At 35.9% G+C, this 23,355-nt stretch overlaps 1 protein-coding gene across 2 annotated transcripts in view; it reads right to left on the minus strand.

Annotated features, from left to right (window-relative positions):
• Window positions 1-737: 737 nt before the first annotated feature.
• Window positions 738-23,355, minus strand: part of LOC107569466 (MICAL-like protein 1) — a 28,481-nt gene continuing 5,863 nt past the window's right edge. Inside the window, exons 2-16 of one of the 2 annotated variants that reach the window (XM_016255568.1) lie at window positions 18,869-18,917; window positions 17,063-17,204; window positions 15,864-15,964; window positions 14,603-14,727; window positions 13,930-14,486; window positions 13,737-13,800; window positions 12,724-13,115; window positions 10,284-10,573; window positions 6,751-6,885; window positions 6,376-6,502; window positions 4,756-4,846; window positions 3,275-3,348; window positions 3,041-3,155; window positions 2,832-2,878; window positions 738-2,746 (exon numbers count right to left, since the gene is read on the minus strand). In XM_016255568.1, coding sequence (XP_016111054.1) covers window positions 2,622-2,746; window positions 2,832-2,878; window positions 3,041-3,155; window positions 3,275-3,348; window positions 4,756-4,846; window positions 6,376-6,502; window positions 6,751-6,885; window positions 10,284-10,573; window positions 12,724-13,115; window positions 13,737-13,800; window positions 13,930-14,486; window positions 14,603-14,727; window positions 15,864-15,964; window positions 17,063-17,204; window positions 18,869-18,917 — 2,434 coding nt within the window. In that variant the 3' untranslated portion in view covers window positions 738-2,621. Of the gene's footprint in view, window positions 2,747-2,831; window positions 2,879-3,040; window positions 3,156-3,274; window positions 3,349-4,755; window positions 4,847-6,375; window positions 6,503-6,750; window positions 6,886-10,283; window positions 10,616-12,723; window positions 13,116-13,736; window positions 13,801-13,929; window positions 14,487-14,602; window positions 14,728-15,863; window positions 15,965-17,062; window positions 17,205-18,868; window positions 18,918-23,355 lie in introns of both variants that reach the window. The other variant, XM_016255567.1, reaches the window with a different exon arrangement.

Consider the following 23,355-nt stretch of genomic DNA (forward strand, 5'->3'; position numbering starts at 1 on the left):
TGTATTTGGTGTAACAGAATATGTTGACATGCTTTAATGTTCAAAAAACACATTATTTTTCAAATACTGTACATTATTGTAGGTCCTCTATGCCCCGCCTCTCTCAAACGCTTAGTTTTCTACAAAGTCCCTCCTTCCGACAAGCGCAGTCTGCTCTGATTGGCCAGCTGACCCAGTGCATTGTGATTGGCCGAACACCGCAAGCACTCGTCGGAAATGTAATGCCCCTTACCATAATCGCGAGCTTCATCTTTCAAAATAAATGTAAAGACGGTAAATAATGCCATTAGTTTTACCATCAGTTCAAGCCCAAAAGGGGAACAGACACAGCAATGATGCAGTACACAAGCCGCGGTTAAGACAGCTGACTCTACTGTGATGTGATGCTGTCTCTCTCTCACACGCGCACACACACATACACACACACACACACACACACGATGCACTTTAACTTTGATAAAGAATATCTCTTTGGGTTTTTTTTACTTTAGTCTTTGCAACTTCAGGGATCTTATCTATGCATAATCAGCTTGTAACACTCCAAAGAGAAAGGAAAACTTGAAATCGCATCATATGACCCCTTTAAGTTATGCTATGAACTAATACCCTGTCAGTAAAAAAACATTATATTTCTCATCATAGGGTTAAACAATATCATTTAACAATATTTTCAAACTTATAATTTTTTTGTATGAATTAGTCTACGAAATATTAATTATATTTAAATACATTGCCTGGGCCAAAAAAAAAGTGGTTTAGATTTCAATAAGCAAATACTTAAAGAGTTGGATTGGATCATTGTAATTGCAGGATTAACAGTTTCTGGCATGTTATATTTGACAATAATTATTTTAACCCTAACTGATGCAGTGTGTAGCTTTTCATATGTCAGATGATGTATCCAGTGGCCATGTTCCACAATGATTCAGGGAGCATGAGGCATCATTTTCACACATGAATTGGCCACCACAGAATCTCGACCTTAACCTCACTGTGCTGGAGTAGACTTTACAGACTGGTTTGACTTTCCTATTGTCAATACATGATCTCTGCCAAAAATTAATGCAAAAATGTTGGGATGTTGCATAAGGTTGTTGAAAAAATACCACGACAAATGCACACTGTAATCAAAGCGGTGGTTCAACAAAAGAGTATGTGATTTTTTGGCCAGGCAGTGTATTAATCAATGTTAATCATATTAAAATTAATGTGTATATTAAAATGTTGTCCAGGGTAGGGTTGCACCAGCCATTCATAAAATCTTGCTTAAACTGGAACATAAAGTCCACACTAGTAAATCGTAAGCTATATGCATTGTTGCATAATAAGAAAATTATCTTCAATTATTCAACATCAGCTTTCAAATTCATGAACAAAAGTGCGATTTTCAGTTTAACCTCTTAAGGTTAATTCTAACTTCTTTTGCCTCATGTAACTAGTGCTAAATTTATGTTTCTAACACTACTCTGTAAATAACATTATAAGTAACGTAAATAAAATGAGCAATAAATAAATACTGGTGCAACAAAAACAAATGACATTTAGATTTTTTTTTGGCACAGAACGATGCACACAGAGGTGTGCTGTTTAGATCTGGTTTCGTGCTGGAGAGCTGCAAGTCAGTTATTCACATTTCATTCTCTTTTTTTAAAATGTAAACGAGTGTAAATGTCAACACAAACAAACTTGTCTAAAGCACTGCATTCTGTCAGGTAAAACATGAGCTTATGGATGCGGTTTAAAAATCTGCTATGTTCCAGTCGGTACTCGTGGTCGGAGGCTTTTTAGTATATATTTATATGTACAGTTATGTTTGAGCTAAGTTTAATGGTGCAACTCTCAAATATTTAATACTGCGTAATTTGTAACTTAATATCCATTTAAAACTTTTTTTTTAAAATTAAACACAGCTGGTGCAACCAAACCCATGCAGACAAAAATCAAGAAATCCCTGTTACTCATAAATCACAAAAGCATTCATGAGATGGAAATGCTTCACTCTCCCTCAACAATATTTTAAACTGCAAGTCTGGTAATTCATTTCTCCAGTCATCTCAACAACGCTTCTTTAATTAATCAGATGAAAGGCCTGGATGGGGCATGAAGACTTTCACTGCAAGTTATTTTTCTCTTCAATATGGACAGAAACACAAGAAGCAGTATTCATAAATAAATATAAACTCAGAGAACAAGATTAAATTATGTTTTGCAAAAATTAATGTCATACCATCTAATGGGCTTCCTGTTGAGCTTCCTATGATTGTAACGATGAGTTTAAAAGAAAGGTATGTGTTAAACTTTGTCAGGGTAATTTAGGACTCTCAATGTAATGTCAATCACATTCAGTATCAGTTTTCTTTTACTTCAAAATGTCGAGATTAAAGTAAGATTATATATTGGTTGAGCCTTTCAAGACGTTTTTAAGTAAAAAAAAAAATTGTTGCATCTGACTAAGACGGTGTTAATTTTGCAGGAGTGCAGTAGTATATCATTTCAGCTGCTACTACCTCAAAGGCAAATTTAACTTGGCTCTGTTTTATAGCGATATATTCAAAAGTGTTAATTAGACATGTAGTACATCCTTTTTTTTTTGCTTCTCTTTCCTTCACTAAGTTTACCCTTCAACTGTTTTCTTTTCGGGGACTGTTGTCCTTTACTCCTTCATTCTTGGTGCTTAGTCTCTTCAAAACCTTCATGGGCTTAAACTTCCCTGCTTTCTTCTTCTGCTCAGCCGGTCCATAGAACTCTGAAAAGAAATACAAGAATCAAAGCAAGATGTATCATTATGAATGAGGAATGAGAGAGTCAGTGAAAAGAGAAATAACACTGACCTTTTTTCTTTAGCATAGCAGCTACTAGTTTGTCTTCCTCCTCCTCCCTAAAGCAGAAATTGATGAACTCATCAAAAACAGCATGCAAACTTGAAACTGATGACAAAATTACTTACTATTTCATATCAAATTTACAGAAAAACAGCTTAGCAGAGACACTCAAGCTCAGGATCAGAATGAAGCAGAGTGCATTTGCATTGACTGATTACCTCTGTCTGTCCAGATCTATGCTGTTAACAATCTGGTTCCTCTGCTCAATTATAGTGACGAGTTCTGCCATCAATTGCTTTTCCCTGTCTTTGTCTTCAGCTGTCCATTCTTTCTCTATCAGAGATGTAAGCGAATAGGAAAGAGAGAGAGAGATAAAGGAGAGATTGAATAAAGGAAGTTATTTGAAAGAAAGGAGGAGGATTTACTCACAAGGCTTTTGTGTTGTTTCATACCTGGCTTGTTAAGTAAACATCTAAGCTCATATTCTACATCGGCCTGCCTCTCCTCCAGGTTCTGCTGCTTGGCTCTAAAATCCAGATACAGATAAAACTCAGACAGAGATATTTCCTGTTTCATATTTAACTTAAACCCAACTGTCCTCCATTGTTCTGTTCAGAGGTCCTGAAAATATCAGGCTGACATACAGTATATTATTATTATTATCATCATCTTGACAGCTCTGTGGACAAGAACTGGCAAGAGCCATGACTGTTAACTTTTAGTACCTTGCTATGGCAGTGGTTCTCAAACTGTGAGCAGCAATCTGGCAGTAGTGTGACTGCATAAAATCTATACATTTTTTTATTTAAATGATACATGTACATACAATGATAATGTCAAAGTTAAAAATGTCGTGTGCATAATAATTCTAAATATATATAACAAAGTCTGCTAACAGACTACATTTCATTGCAATCCTGCATACTCCCAGTTTGGAATGAGTGAATGAATATGGCGTGAGCAGAACAGCTGTGTTCAGCCTGAATGCATTTCTTCTAATGTAATTTCTGGGGTACTACGCTGAATATTGTTTTTAATAATGGCTCAAAATTATCAAATGGTTTTGGTAGGAGGAAACTGAGAACTATTACAAGCTTGATCGTCATGGAATCACGTTCATGAGGATGAGGATCGAATTTACTTCATAATGGTTTACATAAATCTCCAACCAGCAGAGTGTTGGTTGCTTAAGTTGTGTGCATTCAGAGTTCAAATGTTTTTGATTTGCTTTTATGTCATTTCTAGTTTCCTGTCATTTTTATTTTCTAGAGCGGTCAGAGCTGCCGACTTCGGCGTGATCCACACAGCAAAAATAAACCGTGCGCTGAAACTAACTTTGGCACCAGATGCTGTAATCTATTAGTTGAACAGGGACATCAGATATATGGATAGATGCACTCTGACAGAACATTTGAGGATTTAAGATGGAAAAGGTTTTGAAAAGAAGACATGCTTTCTCAGCTAAAAAAAAAAAATTACAAATTTAAATTAAATTAAATAATAGAGGAGCCTAATGCATAAAATGTTAAAACCATGCAAACTCAATCAATATCTCCTAATTAATCTAGGGCATGCAAATAAAAGTGATTTTTTTCCCCAGAAAGAGGTCCATGCATATAAAGACAGTCTCACCCGTCTCTAAATAAATTAAGACTGCCTCTAAATTATCTCTATAAACTGATGTTCCAACATTTTTTAATGATAGGAATGTTATTCAATTATAAATGTAAGTTTGAGATTATTTTCCATCATACGTTTTCTCTGGAGAAGATGCAAATGGATACTATACCACACACAAGGGAAGCCTCACAGTTTAAGAAGCACTGTGCAATAGTATGTTACTATTAATTAATAATAATTAATATAATAATAATTATTAAATAATAATAATTAATGTTACAACATTTTAAATGTATGCAAAAAATTTACTTACGTGTAGACCAGTTCAGCCTCTCTCCGTACCAGTAAATGCTTTTCCTGAATAAGAGTGAACCAGTCAACAAGTAGATGTTCTTCCTCATCATCTGAAATGACAAAACACAGAGACACTCAGTCAAGTTATTAAAAGCAGCCATGCCCAAGATCACGCACACTGCTCTGTTCGAACCAGAAATGGGCTCAGTTCGGTTTACATTTTTATAAAGTTTTGTTAGTTAATCTTGAGTTGTTAGTTCTGGGGCTCAGTCTCAGACTGATCAGCCTCTATAAACCCCCCCCAACTGATTAATCACTTTCAGTACACCCTTTCAAGCAAAAAAAAACAAAAACGTTTTTTCACCATTTAATATGACTATACAATAATAATAATAATAACAATACATAAATGTAATCAACATTATTATTAAATATATGTTTTTATTATTATTTAAATGATTAAAATCAATCAAATCAATAAAGAAATATTAAAATGATTTTTTAAATTAGATTTTTCAGAAAAAAATTACAATATTTATGGAAATCCTAATTTCTTTCAAATGTTAAAGGGGTCCTATTATGCCTTTTCACTTTTTTAAATTTTAGTCAGTGTGTAGTGTGTATGTTTGGGCATAAAAAAGATCTAGAAAGTTACAAATCTCAAAGTCCACTCCAAAGGGAGATATTTAGTTTAAAAAAAATAAATTTTCAAGAACTACAGCAAACGACTCGTTTGGACTACAGCGTTTGTTTTCCGGGCTTTGTGATATCACAAAGCGGCTCATTGGAATATCATTACAAATAATTCCCGCCTACAGAAATTCGAATGGTTGGGGGGTGGGGAGGGGCGAGGGCGAGGTTAGAACGCTTAGCTGAGTAAGCGCATCAGACGAGACGACGAAGAAGAAGAGCTGCTGCAGAGTTAGTGCATCAGAGAAAACCAAGAAGAAGAGCTGCTGTGCTGTAGCCTCAAATTTTTGGCATGTCTAGAACAGCGGTTCTCATTTCCAGTCCTCGTGTACCCTGCTCTGCACATTTTGTGTGTTTCTCTTATTGCTTCATACGTTTGTTATATTTGACTGTAAGTGACCTGCGAAGTGGACATTACCGGATATTCCTCCATGATTCCAGTTTGAAGGGAGCATATATGTTCCATACAAAGCGCATTCAAGTGTGCGAGACGTGAATTTAAATAGTATTTATTTACAGAGGTATATTATGTCCCACTTCACGCTTCTCTAGTAAGTTTCGATTGTGTGTGTGAAGACGCTGCAGGCAGCGGCGCAGCACAAATCTGTAAATGAATATTCCGAAGTGAAGTAAACTTCAACGGATCTCCCCTGCTCAGGGAGTTGGGAGCAATGGACACTGTGTAGGGAGCATGTCAATCGGAACACAGTTCATGCACGGAGCTCACTTCTAACGAGATGATCTGAATCAGGTGTGTTAACAGAGACGTGCAAAACATGCACAGCGGGGGTATGCGAGGACTAGAATTGAGAACCGCTGGCTAGAACAATTCTTACAAATATAACACGACGTAGCTGGGCGCCGCGGACAGATGCCGAACGGCGCCGCCGGTGTGCCTCATTAGCACAGCCAGTGTTGGAAGTTCTTCTGTAGCATGCAGTTCTCTTACCATTTGAACATTCTCGTAAGCTCTTCTCTAGATCCACCCCTCTCTGCTCTAATTCATCCAACCGTTTCTCCAGATTACTCATCTCTACATGGATGTCTTCAACTGGGATATACTGATCTGACTGTACCTACCAAATACGATGACAGGACAGGAAATTATAACCATGCACTCATTAATTTATGGGTGGTAAGAGACAAATTTCTGATGAAAAATTTGAAAAGTTACTACCAAACTACTTTCATTCTGACCTTTTATATAGACTAATAAATGTTTCAAAATGCAATAAAAATATTATTACTACTACTCCATATTCAAATTCATGATAGTTAAAAAAATTTTAATAAAAGTAGCACGAGGCTGTTGTCTGTGCCTCACTTTGCGTTTAATGAGAGGAAATCCATGTCCAGGAGCAGGAGGTCGTGCAGGACGGGGCCCTTTTGGGGGTCTGGATACAGAAGAGCTTACAGTGGTGGTTGTCTTCCGATTAAATGGATTCTCTTTACAAGTGCGCTGAAGATGACAGTGATGAGAGAGCATTAATCAAAGATACTGAACAATGAAAGTAAGAAAGGAAAGCTTCTGGACTGGATTTCCTGGATCCAAGATGTGAAAACTTGAAATGAAATCTCTTACACAAACCCTTCTTGTCACAGCTGCCCTGTTGCTTGATCAATTAAAGGGGACATGAAATGCAGTTTCTGATTTTTATATTATGTTTCTCATTGTTAGTTAATGAAGTCTGCAAAGTTTTTTGCAGCAATAAAGATCCGATATTTGTAAAAATTACCATTTTCCATCTGCATTTTCACTCTGTGAAAAACACTCGAACTTCAAGGGGAACACTCAACTCTTACAGAAAAGGAACTAAACACCAACAGCGGTGTTTGGCTAACTTCATCGCACCTTATCCACAGCCTTCTTTACAGAATGTTGTGCATTTTATGAAACTTGCCGTATGTTTTTAATGTAACGTAACCAGGCACGGCGCCAGAATTTTTTCTCTACCGGTGCTAAGGGGGGGCTAGACCAATATGTGGGGGTGCTAAGAAAATAAATTATATTGATGACGTCAGTAAACTGGGGCTATTCAAAATTCTGACGGGGCTATAGCCCCCCTGCGCCATCACTGAATGTAACCTCTTTTATGTGTACTAGGGATGTAGCGATTCACCGCGAGCCGGTTGAAAATCGATACAAATATGTGACGATTCAAATCGGTTGAGATTTCTTATCAAGATTATAGTGAACAAAATTATCATGGTTATCAGTATTATCACGGTATTGTTCACATGTGCTGCAGATGTTCAAAAAGTACCGACACATAAATCACTTCAAGTTTTATATTTAAAAATCAACAAACAACAAATAAAATGAAATGTTTGCATAATCACTAAAACAATAACATTACCAATGATGTTCGGATTTTAAATGACAACTTGAATGACAACAGTTTAATAGCATGTTCAAATATCTAATGTAAATGTTCAAATAAAGCTTTGAAAAAGTTTCATAAAAAGGTAAACCTCACATTTCCGCCTTTAAATAAAGAAAAGTTAAGTCAAAATGATAATTGATCAGTAAATGATTATATGTATTTTACTGCTCCATAAATAATTCTAGACAACTTATCTGAATTGTTTAAATGTGTAGAAGCCACATAAGCTTGTTTTTCATCAAACACAGGCACACAGGCTGAATGTAAATACAAGTCTCTGTAAATCCACTCGCTGACAGCAGGTGGCGCTTATGGAAAAGCTGAATTGGAGCTGTTTCCCGTAACCTCCGTGGACAAAGCAGTATTGCAATTAAGAACACTTCCTTTAGGTATTACATGGAACGAAGATGAAAACAAAATGCCATCAATCGTTTCTGAAGACAGTCAGAACCTTCAGAGGTACATTCATATAATTAATTAATTCATATATTCATTTGTATAATTCCCTTAGTACTCTTTTAATACCTCCCAGCTTTTCCGCCCTGTTTTCACTCAAAACGAAACTACTCTGTGTGCTGTGCGCACGTGAGACTGTTACTTAAAACTGTGCTTTATGCTGGACTGTATTTATTTATCGTGAGTTGTTCAAATCGCGGTAATCTAATACGGTTTTAATGATAATTAAAAGATGAAACGGTAATACTAACCGTGGGGAATTTTATCATGATTTATCGTCAAACCGGTAATCGTTACATCATCCCTAGTTGAGATCTTAAACAAATCGCGATACATTTGGGGGTGGGAGTTTATATGAATGTATCTCTTGAGGGGAACTGACTGTCTTTAGAAAAGTTTAGATGATATTTTATTTTCATCACGTCTCTGTATAATTCATATTAAAGCAGTTCATAAGCGCTGCTTTGTTTACAGTGGTAACCAAGGAAACGCTGTATCCTGCTGCTCCATAAGCGCCTCCTGCTGTCAGAGAGTGAATCGTGCAGATGTTTTATGTAGTGTAGTTTCACAAAACTAAAGTCAGAGCATTCTGTTTTTGCTTTAAATTTTCAAATTATGCAATCTAATTTAGATAAAAAAAAAACTGCTCATGTTGCATGTATTCAGCATCTTTGTTTGGATTGCGATTCAAATGCAGTGGTTGCCTATAATTTTGAATGGAAAGAGCACAGGTAGCCTTTGTTTATATGAAGAGACATCTCATTTATAATTTGTCTTAAATCTAATTTTGTTTAGAAAAAATCGTGAGAAAATCGAATCGTGAAATCAGTATCGTGAATCGAATCATGAGTTGAGTGAATCGTCACATCCCTAATGTGTACAAATACATATTTTGATTCTACATTTTATGACCCCTTTAAATATTTTGCTACTAAACTTTGTTACATTTCAACAAATGCCATTACCTCCCAACAACAAAGGTAATTACACTTGCTTTCTTTGCCATTTATCAATAACTGCATGCTAAGTATCCATTACTAGTTCTACAGTACCGCTTTTGAGTTAGCCTTTGAATTAGTAATAAGGGTTTGGGATGTTGAATCAGTGGCATAGGTAAGTAGTTCTACACATAAGAGCTGCATTTTTAGGACAAAAAAAAAGTTTTGTTGTGGTAACTGTAGTTTAAGCGGAACAATTTCTCATTTTAATTTAAATTCTAATATGAAAATAGACAGTTCATTGAATTAAAATAGGTTTTGACTATTTTTGATCAAGTAAATTGCTTTGTTGGTGAAAAGAATAGGAAAGCATAAAAATGTCTCGACTGATTCAAACTTTGAACAGCAGTGTGATCTTGACAGTAAATCTAACCTTTCCTGGAGTGCTGGGTGTCTGTGAATAGGGGGACGGTGGTGGTCTCACACTGCGATTGGTTTGTGGAGTAGCTGGTGAGAAAATCGAATCGTGAAATCAGTATCGTGAATCGAATCATGAGTTGAGTGAATCGTCACATCCCTAATGTGTACAAATACATATTTTGATTCTACATTTTATGACCCCTTTAAATATTTTGCTACTAAACTTTGTTACATTTCAACAAATGCCATTACCTCCCAACAACAAAGGTAATTACACTTGCTTTCTTTGCCATTTATCAATAACTGCATGCTAAGTATCCATTACTAGTTCTACAGTACCGCTTTTGAGTTAGCCTTTGAATTAGTAATAAGGGTTTGGGATGTTGAATCAGTGGCATAGGTAAGTAGTTCTACACATAAGAGCTGCATTTTTAGGACAAAAAAAAAAGTTTTGTTGTGGTAACTGTAGTTTAAGCGGAACAATTTCTCATTTTAATTTAAATTCTAATATGAAAATAGACAGTTCATTGAATTAAAATAGGTTTTGACTATTTTTGATCAAGTAAATTGCTTTGTTGGTGAAAAGAATAGGAAAGCATAAAAATGTCTCGACTGATTCAAACTTTGAACAGCAGTGTGATCTTGACAGTAAATCTAACCTTTCCTGGAGTGCTGGGTGTCTGTGAATAGGGGGACGGTGGTGGTCTCACACTGCGATTGGTTTGTGGAGTAGCTGGTGCTGAGCTGGTATTGGTAGGTGGTGGTGGAGGAGGCAGGTTTGGAGAACAGTGAGGTTGAAGTTTAGTTTTTTGGGACAGGGCAGAAGCAGGAGCGTTGATTGATGGTTCAGACACACTCTTGGTAAACAAATGGTCCTCAGCAGCAGCAGGTTGCTGGGGGACTGCACTGTGGTCTGAGGAAGAGGAGGAAAGGCTCTCTGTGCTCAGAGCTAGAGAAGAAGCAGGAGAGGAAGTCTGAGATGAAAGAAAAGCTAAAGAACAGCAGGAAAGAGATGACCCGGAAAAAAATATATAACAAAAAAATACATACATGTGAGTAGTTAGTCAGCTACAATATAGTGTAACAACCATGGGGCCTCAAACATTTGAGAGGGCTGTAGGACGAGTTAAAAGTATTTATATAAATAAATTATTATTAATATATTAAAATATTCTAATTCTAAATAAAAATGCTCAGTTTACACCAGTGTGGCCGCATAAAAATCTAATGTTTTTCAAGTTTTACCCCACAGTAACTACAGTTTTTATTGATTAAGATCATACAGTTCTTGAAACTTCATGAATTACTAAATAAACTGTGATGAATTCTTAATTAGAGCTGTCATGATTAGGACTGTCAATTTTTTTTATAATTTCAAATATCCGTCAAATTTAAAATAAAAATCCACATTCGAATGTAAAAACGTTGCATTCGAATTTTAGGTGTGCGTTAAGGAGGCAGCCTTATCAGTGGCGCATGAGATGCGATGACGATGTATGTCATTGCATTTTAATGTTTTTGTAAGCCTATCCAGTTGAAGCCACTAGATGCGGCGCTGCTGCGTTTTTAATTACAACTATTGCGGGAAAAGAGAACATCAATGCGGAGATGATGTTGTTTACGTCAAAACTGAAATCAAGCTGTTCACACAGAATGCATATTTCACACATTTTCTAGAGGGACATCTATCACCGTTGCACTCGCATCTCGCACAAAAGAGCCGCATGTTCAGAAAGCCAAGAAAAATTAATGCAAGTTCAACTTTGAAAACATATCTCGAGACTTTATGGTGTTTTTTCCCCCCCATCCCACTGCAACTCGTGTTTTTAAATGAAAAATGTACTCGTGTGATTAGTTTTGGGTCCTTTGTATTAAACTATGCATACATACATGATGCTGTTTTGTTTATAGTTGTTTAAGCAACTTAATTAATTATAATTGGTTTATAAACATTATTTTAAACATTATGCACTTTTTTCACAGATAGTCATGCTCCCTTATGCTTTCAAGAAACGTGCATTAGTAATATTTTGCTCGATGCACCCACTTGTGGCTGCAGGAGAGAATCCAAAAGCTTTTCTTCACCCTAACTGAAATCATGCATTTTAAATTTGAATATAATTTGAATTTTGATAATATTTAAGTACAAAATTCAAATTTAGTTTTTTTAGCTATTTTGACAGCCCTAGTCATGATTCCTCGATTAAATTAGAGTACTCGATTATAAAAATGCCGTGTCATTTAACCGGCAAAATTCCACGGACAAGAATCTATGAAAAGCATTATTAGACCATTTTCTAAGGCTGCATGAAATATTAAAACCCTTTAAAAATCATAATAAAGCATAGTGCTATTGTTAATTTACAAAGCTGTGATTCAATTAAATAAATATGTGTGCTGTGGGTTTAATATGCGTTTTATTTTTATGCATGTAGGTTGAGTGCATCTCAGAGCGGCTCTGTCCACATTAAATGCTGCTCCACACGAACAGTTATCATTTACCATCTCAAACTCCATCTTTGCATATGCTGTGAGTCTGAGTTGCTTATAAGGTTCATCTGGGAACAATGTGCACCATTCTATCTGGTTTACAACGTAAAACATTCATAAACCTATGCCAATTGTCAGGCCATTGGCGCCCTCTGCAGGCATTTGATATAATACATAATGTACATAAGTTATGATTATATTGTTTTATTACATTATGTATTTTATATTGTTTTATTACATGTGTTTTGTTCAATAAAACCATATGATTACTTGCGTTTGAGATTTTATTTGAACCAATTATTCTTGCCTCATTGCTATGTATTTTAAGTCATTTTAAAGTCTATTGTTTGTTAAAGTAAATTATTCATTAGAATAATGGAAAGATTACTCGATTATCAAAATAACTGTTAGTGAATTAATTTAATTAATTAAATGTAATTAAAACAAGTTGGAATACCTATATACAGCAGAAATACAGGAAGTATTGTAGCAAATAATGGTGGTGGGGGCACCTTTCAATATTATAGTGGACGATTCAAATTCAGTCTTCACCAGCTCTTAAGTTATGTAAAGCAAAATATATGATGTCAGACACTGTAAGCAACTAACCTGATGTAGAAGAATTCGGAGCTTTGGGTGCTGGTCGCTTCTTCCTTCGGACACTTATGGGACTTTCAGAAGGGGCAGGACTTTGTCTTCTTGTGTCCCCAGATGTGATTTCAGAAGCCTGAGTGATCCCATACCAAGGATGACTAGCCACCACAGGACCAGGGGGATCTTCAGGACATATTTCTGGCTCTTCTTCCTCATCATTATCAAAGGGATTTGGAGGAGAGGATGGTCTTGATTCCTCCTCCTTTTGAGAAGGAGATGAACCAGTGCAGGGAGGTATAGCTATACCTGTGGGTGGGCGAGGTGCTGGTTTCTTCTTGGTTTCTGATTGGACAAGAGCCAGCCAGGGTGGGTCTTTTGGTTTAGGAGTGTCATTGGCCTTGCTAGAGCTGGGAAAGGAATGCATTACAACCACTGAGAGGAAATCACAAAGAGATACACTACTGGTCAAAAGTTTGGAATAATTTAGTGTTTTATATTTTTGAAAAAAGTCTCTTATGCTCACTAAGGCTGGATGTATTTTACGAAAATGACAGTAATAATTTGAAATTGTATTAGTATTTAAAATAACTGTTTTCTGTTTCGATATACTTTAATATTTATAATAGGCACACCAGTAACTTTAGCCCTGCTTCGGTGTCACATGATCCTTCAAAAATTATTCTAATAAGCTTTTTTATTTGATTAATATTAATTATTATTATGATTTCTGAAGGATCATGTGACAGTAATGGCTACTGAAAATTCTGCTTTGCTGTTTTCAAATATATGCAAATGTAAAAAAGAAAAAGAGTTATTTGAAATTGTAATAATTTTTCACAATGTTACGGTTTTTACTGTCTTTTTGATTAAATAAATGCAGCCTTGGTGAGCATAAGGGACTTCTTTCAACAACATCAAAAATCCTAATTATTCCAAATTTTTGAACAGTAGTGTACATATAAAAGAAACAAAACCTGAAGAATGCATAATAAGAGATACAGTAAAGGAGATGTCAGCAATTATCTTACCGAGCAGGTGAGTGCAGTCTTTCTCTTGGCACAGGAGCCTGAGGAATTTGAGTATCAGGATCTCCTAGAACCACAATTAAAAGACAAACACTACATTTAGCAAATGTAAAACATGGAAACAACATGTAATAGAATGGCCAGTATAATGTTAGACAGTTTTAGGAATGCAGACAAGATCAGCATCAGTGCTCACCATTGACAATAGGGCTTTCAGAAGGTCTAGGTGGGCGTGGCCTGGGTACAGGCCGAGGAGCAGGGGTGGGCTCAAATGCCCGTCTAGGTGCTGGAACCGGTCTACCTTCTGCTGCAGTTGTCTTCACCAAAGTTGCTGGCCCATCGCCATTGGCTACATCAGCGGCTGGCTTGTGGTCTTCTTGTTGTGTGTCCTGATCCTCCTCTTCAGATTCATCAAAAGGATTCGGTGGACTTGAAGAACAAGGTGCTCCGTGCTCTGTCTCGACTTTTGATCTGCCATCTGGCTGCTTACTTGAAGATTTTTCTATTTCTGTTATTTCCTCTTCCTCTCTCTCCGGGGTGATCTCAGCATCACTGTGTGATGCTTTAGATTCTAAACTCCTATTGTTTGGGTCTTCTGGGCTTGTTGAGGTTAATTTGTCTAGTTGATTACTATAATGACCATTCTGATTGGTGGAGGCAGATCTGGTGAAGTGGTGTGTGCAAACTAATGATCCAGGATCCTCTGTAAACTTGTAAGAGCCAGGAAGTAAAGTTCTGCTGCATTCCCTACATCTGAGATAAAAGCAGACATTCTCACAAAAGCAATGATGACAGCAGAGGGAATAATAAGTAATGTTATTTTTAAGCTTTAAAAAAATAGAACAATGCAGATGCAGTTGACCATTCACCTGAAGCAGTTCCGATGATAAAGTTTGCCATCAACGAGGATCCTCTGAACCAGGTGAACATGCTTTCCACAGACTGAACAGATGCTGCTCAGAGTACTGCGTTTTGGTTGGAAATCTGCACCAGACTATGTAGCACCAAGAACCAGGATGAGGATGAAAGGTTAAAAAAAAACAAACATGGAAAGGTTTGGTGGAAGAAAGGATGGCGAGATCCACTGATGTTTATTTGGATCCGTATTTCAGATTTTTTGTACTTTGCTAATACTTTGGTCTGTATAAATATGCATACAAGACCAACTACATACATACTTAACATTATGACATTAGAAAATTGGAACAAATTTCTTCAACAAGCAAACAATGTAAAAAAAAAATAATAATAATTATACTTTGAAAACACAGGATGACAATACAGATGCTTATGTCCAAAGTAACACATTGAGAAACTAATTTTACTGATAGCCAGAGAGAGATGTAGCACCAAGAACCAGGATGAGGATGAAAGGTTAAAAAAAAACAAACATGGAAAGGTTTGGTAGAAGAAAGGATGGCGAGATCCACTGATGTTTATTTGGATCCGTATTTCAGATTTTTTGTACTTTGCTAATACTTTGGTCTGTATAAATATGCATACAAGACCAACTACATACATACTTAACATTATGACATTAGAAAATTGGAACAAATTTCTTCAACAAGCAAACAATGTAAAAAAAAAATAATAATAATTATACTTTGAAAACACAGGATGACAATACAGATGCTTATGTCCAAAGTAACACATTGAGAAACTAATTTTACTGATAGCCAGAGAGAGAAACAGAAAGGATAAAGAACAATAAAGAAAAGGAGGAGAATTCTGTCAGTGAATGGGGGTTTAAGGAGGATGGGAGAACATTTCTGGAGAAGCAAAATTCTCTTAACTCAGCCAGCTTACAATATCTACCACAAACTAAATATGTGATTTAGCTCTGACTGCTGATTTCATAAATGAATTAGAGCAAATGGCAGAGTATTTTGCTCTGAATACATGGAATCAGGCCAAAATGAGATCTCACTGCTCTCCATCTTGTGTAATAATAAATTCCACTCCACTTATGGTGCAACTGCAAATCTTTAAATGTGGTTAAAAGATTGAATTTTCTGAGAATTTGTCTATGCTCATACAGAGTGGTTGTTAGGTCTACAGCTATCCAGGTATTAAGATTTTAAAAAGAACAAGAAAACGTCTGCTTTTTAAAAACAATGTTGTACTCTTTACCTCAGTCTGAGTGTCACGGCCGTCTGGAGGAGCAGATGGTCTCTTTATGGCTGGTTTGATGTGACCAGGACCACCAGGGCTCTTTATTTTTGTGGAGACAGCTAAATAGAGGATACAAACATTCAGTAGCATGTGTCCAGCATATTTTTCTACATTAAATGTACTAATTCAAGGAATATACAATACAATTTGAGTTCTTTTGACAGCACAGGGGACATACTGTCAATTAGGGCTGCACGATAAATTAGCTGACGAGCTGCGCAAAAAATCGCGTGAATATGATCGTGGTTTTGCACAGCTCGTCAGTGAACAACGGCTCTGTGTAGTAAATGCTGTTCAATGTGAAAGCCCGCACGTGATGGAGATTTACCGCTGATTACAGAACCGGCTTTACTGATAAGATGCGTGTTAAATATCACATGCGATTTATCGTGTAGCCCTACTGTCAATTACACCAGAGATATAGCGAAGCCAAAAGGCAGTACAAACTTGATAAAAAAAATAAAAAAAAGGCATTGATTCATAAACCTAAACCTAAAAAAAAAATTAATAAAAAAAAAAATCTGGACAGGTAAATTGCTCAAACAATAAAGCTGGTTTGTTAACTTGCACCACCTAATGGTTAATACAGTGTAAATCAGTTCAAACCACAACATGCAAAACAATGAGAAATAAATTAATCCTAAAAACTGCAACCCAGGTGTAGTGCAAACCAAATTCAATGCAATCAGGTTTGGAAATTTATTGTCAACAAGAACATAGTTCTTTCTGTTTTCATTGTCCAAGTGGATCTGTTTTTCCCCCCATTTTCGGTGTTTACTGCTTAAATGACTCATGTATTACAATACCTCAGAAAATCACTTGCACTTTCAGTCACACTTGCAGTGTTCTGTGACATGACATGCACTCAGAAAATGACTGCATACAGAAATATATTGCAGAAAAAAATAAGTTCAGCACTTCAGTCATTTCACATCTGCTGCTAAGATTTGTACAAAATGGACATGAATTTAATCTTAATGGATTGGCTCATAAGAGTCATTTGTATGCGACTGACACTACACACAGAATGTGCTGCAAGTTTTTTTTATTTACTAAACTTTGGGAGAGATTATAAAAAGGCATTGCTGTTGTCTCTCCGTGTGTAAATAAAATGTTAGTATAACTTAGCATATCTATTTGCAGTGTTCAATACTCACTATGAGATTTGTTGGTGAAGTAGTTATAATACTGAGATACATAGGTGATGATGCTCAATCTGTCAGGCACGCTCATGGACACCATGTCTTCTGGATCCAGCAGGGCTGGAATACCCAACTCACTCTCAGCAACCTCAAATGCCTTTGAAACGAAAAGAGAGAGGTCACACAGCAGCAGAGCATAAACAACCAAATACAGTGCACAAAAATAATTATAATTATGGCACAAACTGTTATATTAAACACAAAAATAAAAAATAGTGCTGGGCTTTTAAAAACAAACAAACAAAAAACAAACATACAGCAGTCCTAAATGTCTTGTTTTTCATAATGATGTTGCCCATAAGCTTTTAAAAATAGCAGATGACAGTGATAAACGCCTATTTTATCAATAATAACAACCAAATGATTATTATAAAAAATACTTAACTACCAGTATCTACACTAGCTGTAAGTCTATGGCTCTGCAGTTTACGGTTAACATTTTGGTATTTATATTTTGGAGCTACAGTCAATGTCAACTTGCATTTAAAGGGTTAGTTCACCCAAAAATGACAAAAATTCTGTCATTATTTACTCACCCTCATGTCGTTTCAAACCCGTAAGTCCTTCGTTCATCTTCGGGACACAAATTAAGATATTTTTGATGGAATCGGAGAGCTGTCTGACCCTGCATAGACAGCAATGCAACTGAGATCGTAGCAAGGAGATCGGTAAAATAATCCATGTGACATCAGGGGTTCAACCGTAATTTTACGAAGCTACGAGGATACTTTTTGTGTGCAAAAGAGAAAAAAAATAACGACTTTATTCAACAATTCATCTCCTCCGCATCCCCCTGTAGCGCCATTTTGGAGAGTATCAGCTGGACCTAATGCTGTTCTGTGTCAGCTGCGTCACGCCGGATCGGTTTCCTACCTTTTGTTGTGATTTGATCTGAACGAATACAGCGTATCCGTGTGACGCAGCTGACACAGAACAGCATACGTTGTTTATGTCCAGCGGATATTCTCCAAAATGGCACCAGGGTGACACGGAGGAGACGAATTGTTGAATAAAGTCTTTTTTTTTCTTTTGCACACAAAAAGTATTCTCGTAGCTTCGTAAAATTACTGTTGAACCCCTGATGTCACGTGGATTATTTTACAGATCTCCTTGCTACGTCTCTGGACTTGGGAACATTTCAGTTGTATTAATTTGTGGTCCGAAGATGAACGAAGGACTTACGGGTTTGAAATGACATGAGAGTGAGTAATTAATGACAATTAAAATTTTTGGGTGAACTATGCCTTTAAAATTGTTTTAATGAACATTTAAACACATTAAGGAAAATACATTTATCTGTACACTGTAAAAACTATACATCTGCACAAAAACCTGGATTTTTTTTTTTTATATAATCAAACTTTAGTCAGTGTACACATTTACATTGCTGTTTATGCAAAGTCACAATAGACTAAAATGATGACTTAGCTCAACTAACAAAAAGCGAGCATTACTTTGTCATGTGACTAACACAAACATATACAGTGGGGCAAAAAAGTATTTAGTCAGCCACCAATTGTGCAAGTTCTCCCACTTAAAAAGATGAGAGAGGCCTGTAATTTTCATCGTTTTGCCGCAACCACTTCCTCTTTCAAGAGCAGTACTGAAAAAGATTCCTTCAAAAACCAGAGCACAATTTAAGAACTGTCAGCAGTTAACTGATGATTCTGCCTAATGGTACATATTAACAGTTTAAATTATACTTATACCCTCCCTAATCTAGGCTAATTATTTTTGGTCAGTGGTTTGTGTCATACTCACCAGATGGTTGTTCTCAAAGACATTTTCTTTTGACAGGGAGTCAAAATCTCTAGGGGAAAAAGAAATAAAAATATGTTTAGCAATATCTGAAGTCCAGAGTCATGAATTACAAACATCACAATGTTTATTAAAAATATATGAATTTTTTTTTTTTTAGGTAATTTGGAAATTGTCAGTGAATCAGAGATCGGAAAATTAAAAGAAAGACAGAAAGACATTACAAGACAGCACTGCCACTGATGATTAGATCATATTAATAATGAGGCATTATTTTCAATTAAAAGAATGTCTTTATCAGTTTTGTATCAGTGCTGTGTTTGTTCTTTTCTAATTTGCGGTCTATTCATAAATCACCAGTTCACTGCAAACACCTCAAAGATTTATCTAGAAAAAGAAGCTTAAAGAATGAGACACACAAAGTGTTTGGCAACCTGCTCTGATGTATCAGAAAAGTGTATGCTGGTTAATTTACAAAATGCCTTTTTATTCACCTAATCCCTCATTTTAAGAATTAGCAGCCTGCAGAGAAACAAAATGGTAGTGAATGGTCTAGTCACATCAAGTGTGAAACAATATATGCACCTGGTTTAAGGAAACTAAAATTCACGCCTTTACAATAGAGGGCACAACACAAATTAACCTTTCAGAAGTGTATTCATACTTTTTAACAAAGTATTTAATTATACCAGGTTTTTACAAAGTTTGGTGTGTTCTGTTGTGAGACAAGTAAAGAACAGCTGTTGCAGAAATTAGCACCTGTCTGGCATCTATATTTAAGCAGCTCATACAGTATATTTTACTATGAGTGTAATCTGATCCCAATTCACACACAAAAAAAATTATAATCTTAAAAAGGAACTGTATGCATTAATGCATAAACTAGAACAACAAAACTTAAATCAAGATTCTTTGTCATTAGTATACTGACTATATTCAATTCATTTCAAGAGATGAGTTAATTTGTTGAACTCAGAGTTAGGGATGGGCGATACCTTTTATTTTATTTTCGATCCGATACCGATATTTTCAAGCCCAGTATTGCCGATATCAATACCTCTAAACTAAACTGATCTTTTAAATTATTAAAACAATATATTCAGTAATTATCCTAACTTAATATTAGATTATAAAGCCATGTTTTTTAATATTTCATAGGCCTTTTTTGTTTACACTGTCGAAATAAAATATACTATAATTGTATTTTAGCCCTTTACTGGGGCAGTAACCTCAAAGGTGCAACTATACCCCTAAAAGTGAGCATAGTACCATACAAGTATGCATGCGTTGCAGGGTACCTCATGAGAAATAAACATGGTGTTACATAAGTACTAAAATTTATTATTATTATTATTACCATAATAAATTTGTGGTTACTGCAGTTTTAGTACAAATACTGTGGTAAACTGTGTTTACTGTAATAAAACCATGGTTAATTTTTGTAAAAGGCTGCCAGGCTGTTGTACCCCTAAAGGTGAAACTTTAGCATATGTTTTTCTGACAGATTTATTAACAATGACAATTTATTTATATAGCACAATTAATTACAACTTCCGTCGACCAATGTGCTTTCCAGTAGGTCATTAAAAACAGAAAAACACACAACAAACAAACAGAAAAATTATAAAATCATACAAATATCCCATCAGCCATACGCTTTAGAAAATAAAAATGTCTTTTTAGCCTGGACTTAAAATATTAAGAGAAGGGGCTTGTCTAATGGATAGTGGCAAGGCGTTCCAAAACCTGGGGGCAGCAATACAGAAAGCACGATCTCCCCTGCACTTAAGTCTCGACTTAGGGATAAACAATAGATCCTGGTTGGAAGACCGAAGAGATCTAGTGGATTGATACTCAGTCAATAACTCACAGAGATAAGAAGGGGCCAAACCATTTAGAGATTTATAAACGAGAGGCAAAATTTTAAAATCCACTCTAAAACGAACAGGCAATCAATGTAGTGAGTGTAAAATAGGAGTAATATGCTCCCTCTTTTTAACCCCACACAAGAGTCTAGCCACAGCATTTTGAACAAGCTGCAAACGGGATAAAGCTGTCTGGCTAATCCCAAAATAAAGTGAGTTACAGTAGTCCAGCCTAGATGAAATAAAAAACGTGAATTACTTTTTCAAAATCTTTAAAAGAAAGAAAAGGCTTAGCTTTAGAAAGCAGACGCAGCTGAAAAAAGCAAGCTTTGACAACTGAATTTATTTGATGGTCAAACTTTAAACCATAATCAAAAATGAAACCAAGGTTTTTTACCCATGATTTCAAACACAGAGACATCCCACCCAAATCCAGTTTCGGGGAATTTGAAAATTCAGACGGACTAAAAACTATAATTTCAGTTTTCTTTTCATTGAAGATTTAAAAATTTAAGGAAAGCCAAGCCTTTACATCCGCCAAACATGCCATAAGAGACTCAAGACCCACATAATTGCATTTGACAGGCAAATAAACCTGGGTGTCATCCGCATTAAAAGTGAAATGACAAACCATGTTTTCTAAAAATTGAGCCAAGAGGGAGCATATAGAGAGAAAAAAAGCAAAGGAGCCAAAATAGAACCCTGGGGAACACCACAGGGCAAAAAAGCATTACTCAAGTAATGTTCGCCTATGTTGACTGAAAAACTCCTATTTGCAAAATACGATTTAAACCAATCTAGAGTGACACCTCTTAAACCAACACAATGTTCTAAACGATCAATGAGAACAGCATGATCCACCGTATCGAAAGCGGCCGTCAAATCTAAGAGCACAAGGACTGCAAAATCACCTGAATCACATAATATTAAAATATCATTAAGAACCTTCAAAAGTGCAGTCTCGGTAGAATGGCATTTACAAAAACCTGACTGAAATGTTTCAAACATTGAATTATCAGCTAAAAAACTTTGTAACTGTGAAAAAAAACAATTTTTTCCCAAGATCTTGGAGATAAAGGCAGATTAGAAATGGGCCTAAAATTAGTTAAAACTGATGAGTCCAGATTCACAGATCAACAGCAATTACAGAACATAACACAACTTTTAACAACCAGTTTAAATAAATTTACTTGCACAATTTAAGCCAATTTACTAGCCAATTTAAAATAAATATTACATGTACACAAAAGTTTGGGGTCAGTAAGATTTTGTAATATTTTTTTTAAGTCTCATGTTCACCAAGGCTGCACTTAATTGGAAAAAAAACTGTAAAAGCTGCAATATTGTGAAATATAATTAAAATAACTATTTTCTATTTTAATACATTTTAAAATGTAATTTAAAATGCATCTGTGATCAAAGCTGAATTTTTAGCATCATTACTCCAGTCTTCAGTGTCACATGATCCTTCAGAAATCATTCTAATAGCATTTGCTGCTCAAGAAACATTTATTATTATTGCTGCTTTATATTTGTGTGGAAACCGTGATGCATTTTTCAGAATTAATTTTATATATAGTAACAATGTAATGTAATAATGTGGCAATGGTTTCTATAGATCTACTTAAGCTTCTGATGCTTTTGGGAAATGCAGCCCTATTTGAACAAGCACTGTGAGCCATGTGTCAAGCAGCGAACGCTGTCTTTGATTGATTGGTTCTGTCTTTCAGCATTTGCGTGTGTTCCGATGAGCAGGAGAAATGGTTCTATCCAACACAATTATCACTAATATACTTAGAAGCTTTTTTATGCACCGAATTTCTTGATAAATAAATCAAATTAATGGTTAAAAAATGCACTTTAGAATTGATACCTTTCGATGCAACATCAGTATCAAAAGTATCAATACTTAAGGATCGATCTGCCCATCCCTACTCAGAGTGACACTCAGGACTGACTGAGTGTGAGTATCTCCAGCATGACCCAACATGCCCATCACAGCATTACACATACAACATGTGATCTACCCAGCAGATAATGACTGATGGCCTGAGGAATCTAGAACAAGTAATTAAATCTGTGGCTTTGTGTTTTGTGACAGCAAAACACAAAGTTGGAAATGTTGTGCACCACATTATCAAAGGAAGCCTGGTTAACCCAGGTAGCTAGGCCTAAATGTCTGGACCACACTGATGTGTGCTGCGATGGTTCTTAAAGGGGTCCTATTATGCTTTTTCAACTTTAGTTAGTCTGTAATGTTGCTGTTTGAGCATAAAAAAGATCTGCAAAGTTACAAAGCTCAAAGTCCACTTCAAAAGGAGATATTTTATTTAACAGAAATCACTTTTCAAAAACTACAACGAACGACTCGTTTGGACTACAACACACATTTTCCAGGATTTGTGATATCACAAATACCGACGAATGGGACGAGACCTGGTTGAGCTGCACTAGAGAAGGCAACGAGTGTTATCACTATGTCGTCCCAAGGCAGACGAACTTAGAGTGGTTACAATCATCCGGGTTTAAATCTCAAATTAATTTGATTTTGACGCAATATTTACACTGAAGCTCGCAGCAGGCGGTAAGGGGCGTGACATTTCCCGACCAGGCACCGAGTGCTGC

This window comes from Sinocyclocheilus grahami, unplaced genomic scaffold, assembly GCF_001515645.1.
Source record: "Sinocyclocheilus grahami isolate Dianchi unplaced genomic scaffold, SAMN03320097.WGS_v1.1 scaffold1347.1, whole genome shotgun sequence".
Taxonomy (NCBI): Eukaryota; Metazoa; Chordata; class Actinopteri; order Cypriniformes; family Cyprinidae; genus Sinocyclocheilus; species Sinocyclocheilus grahami.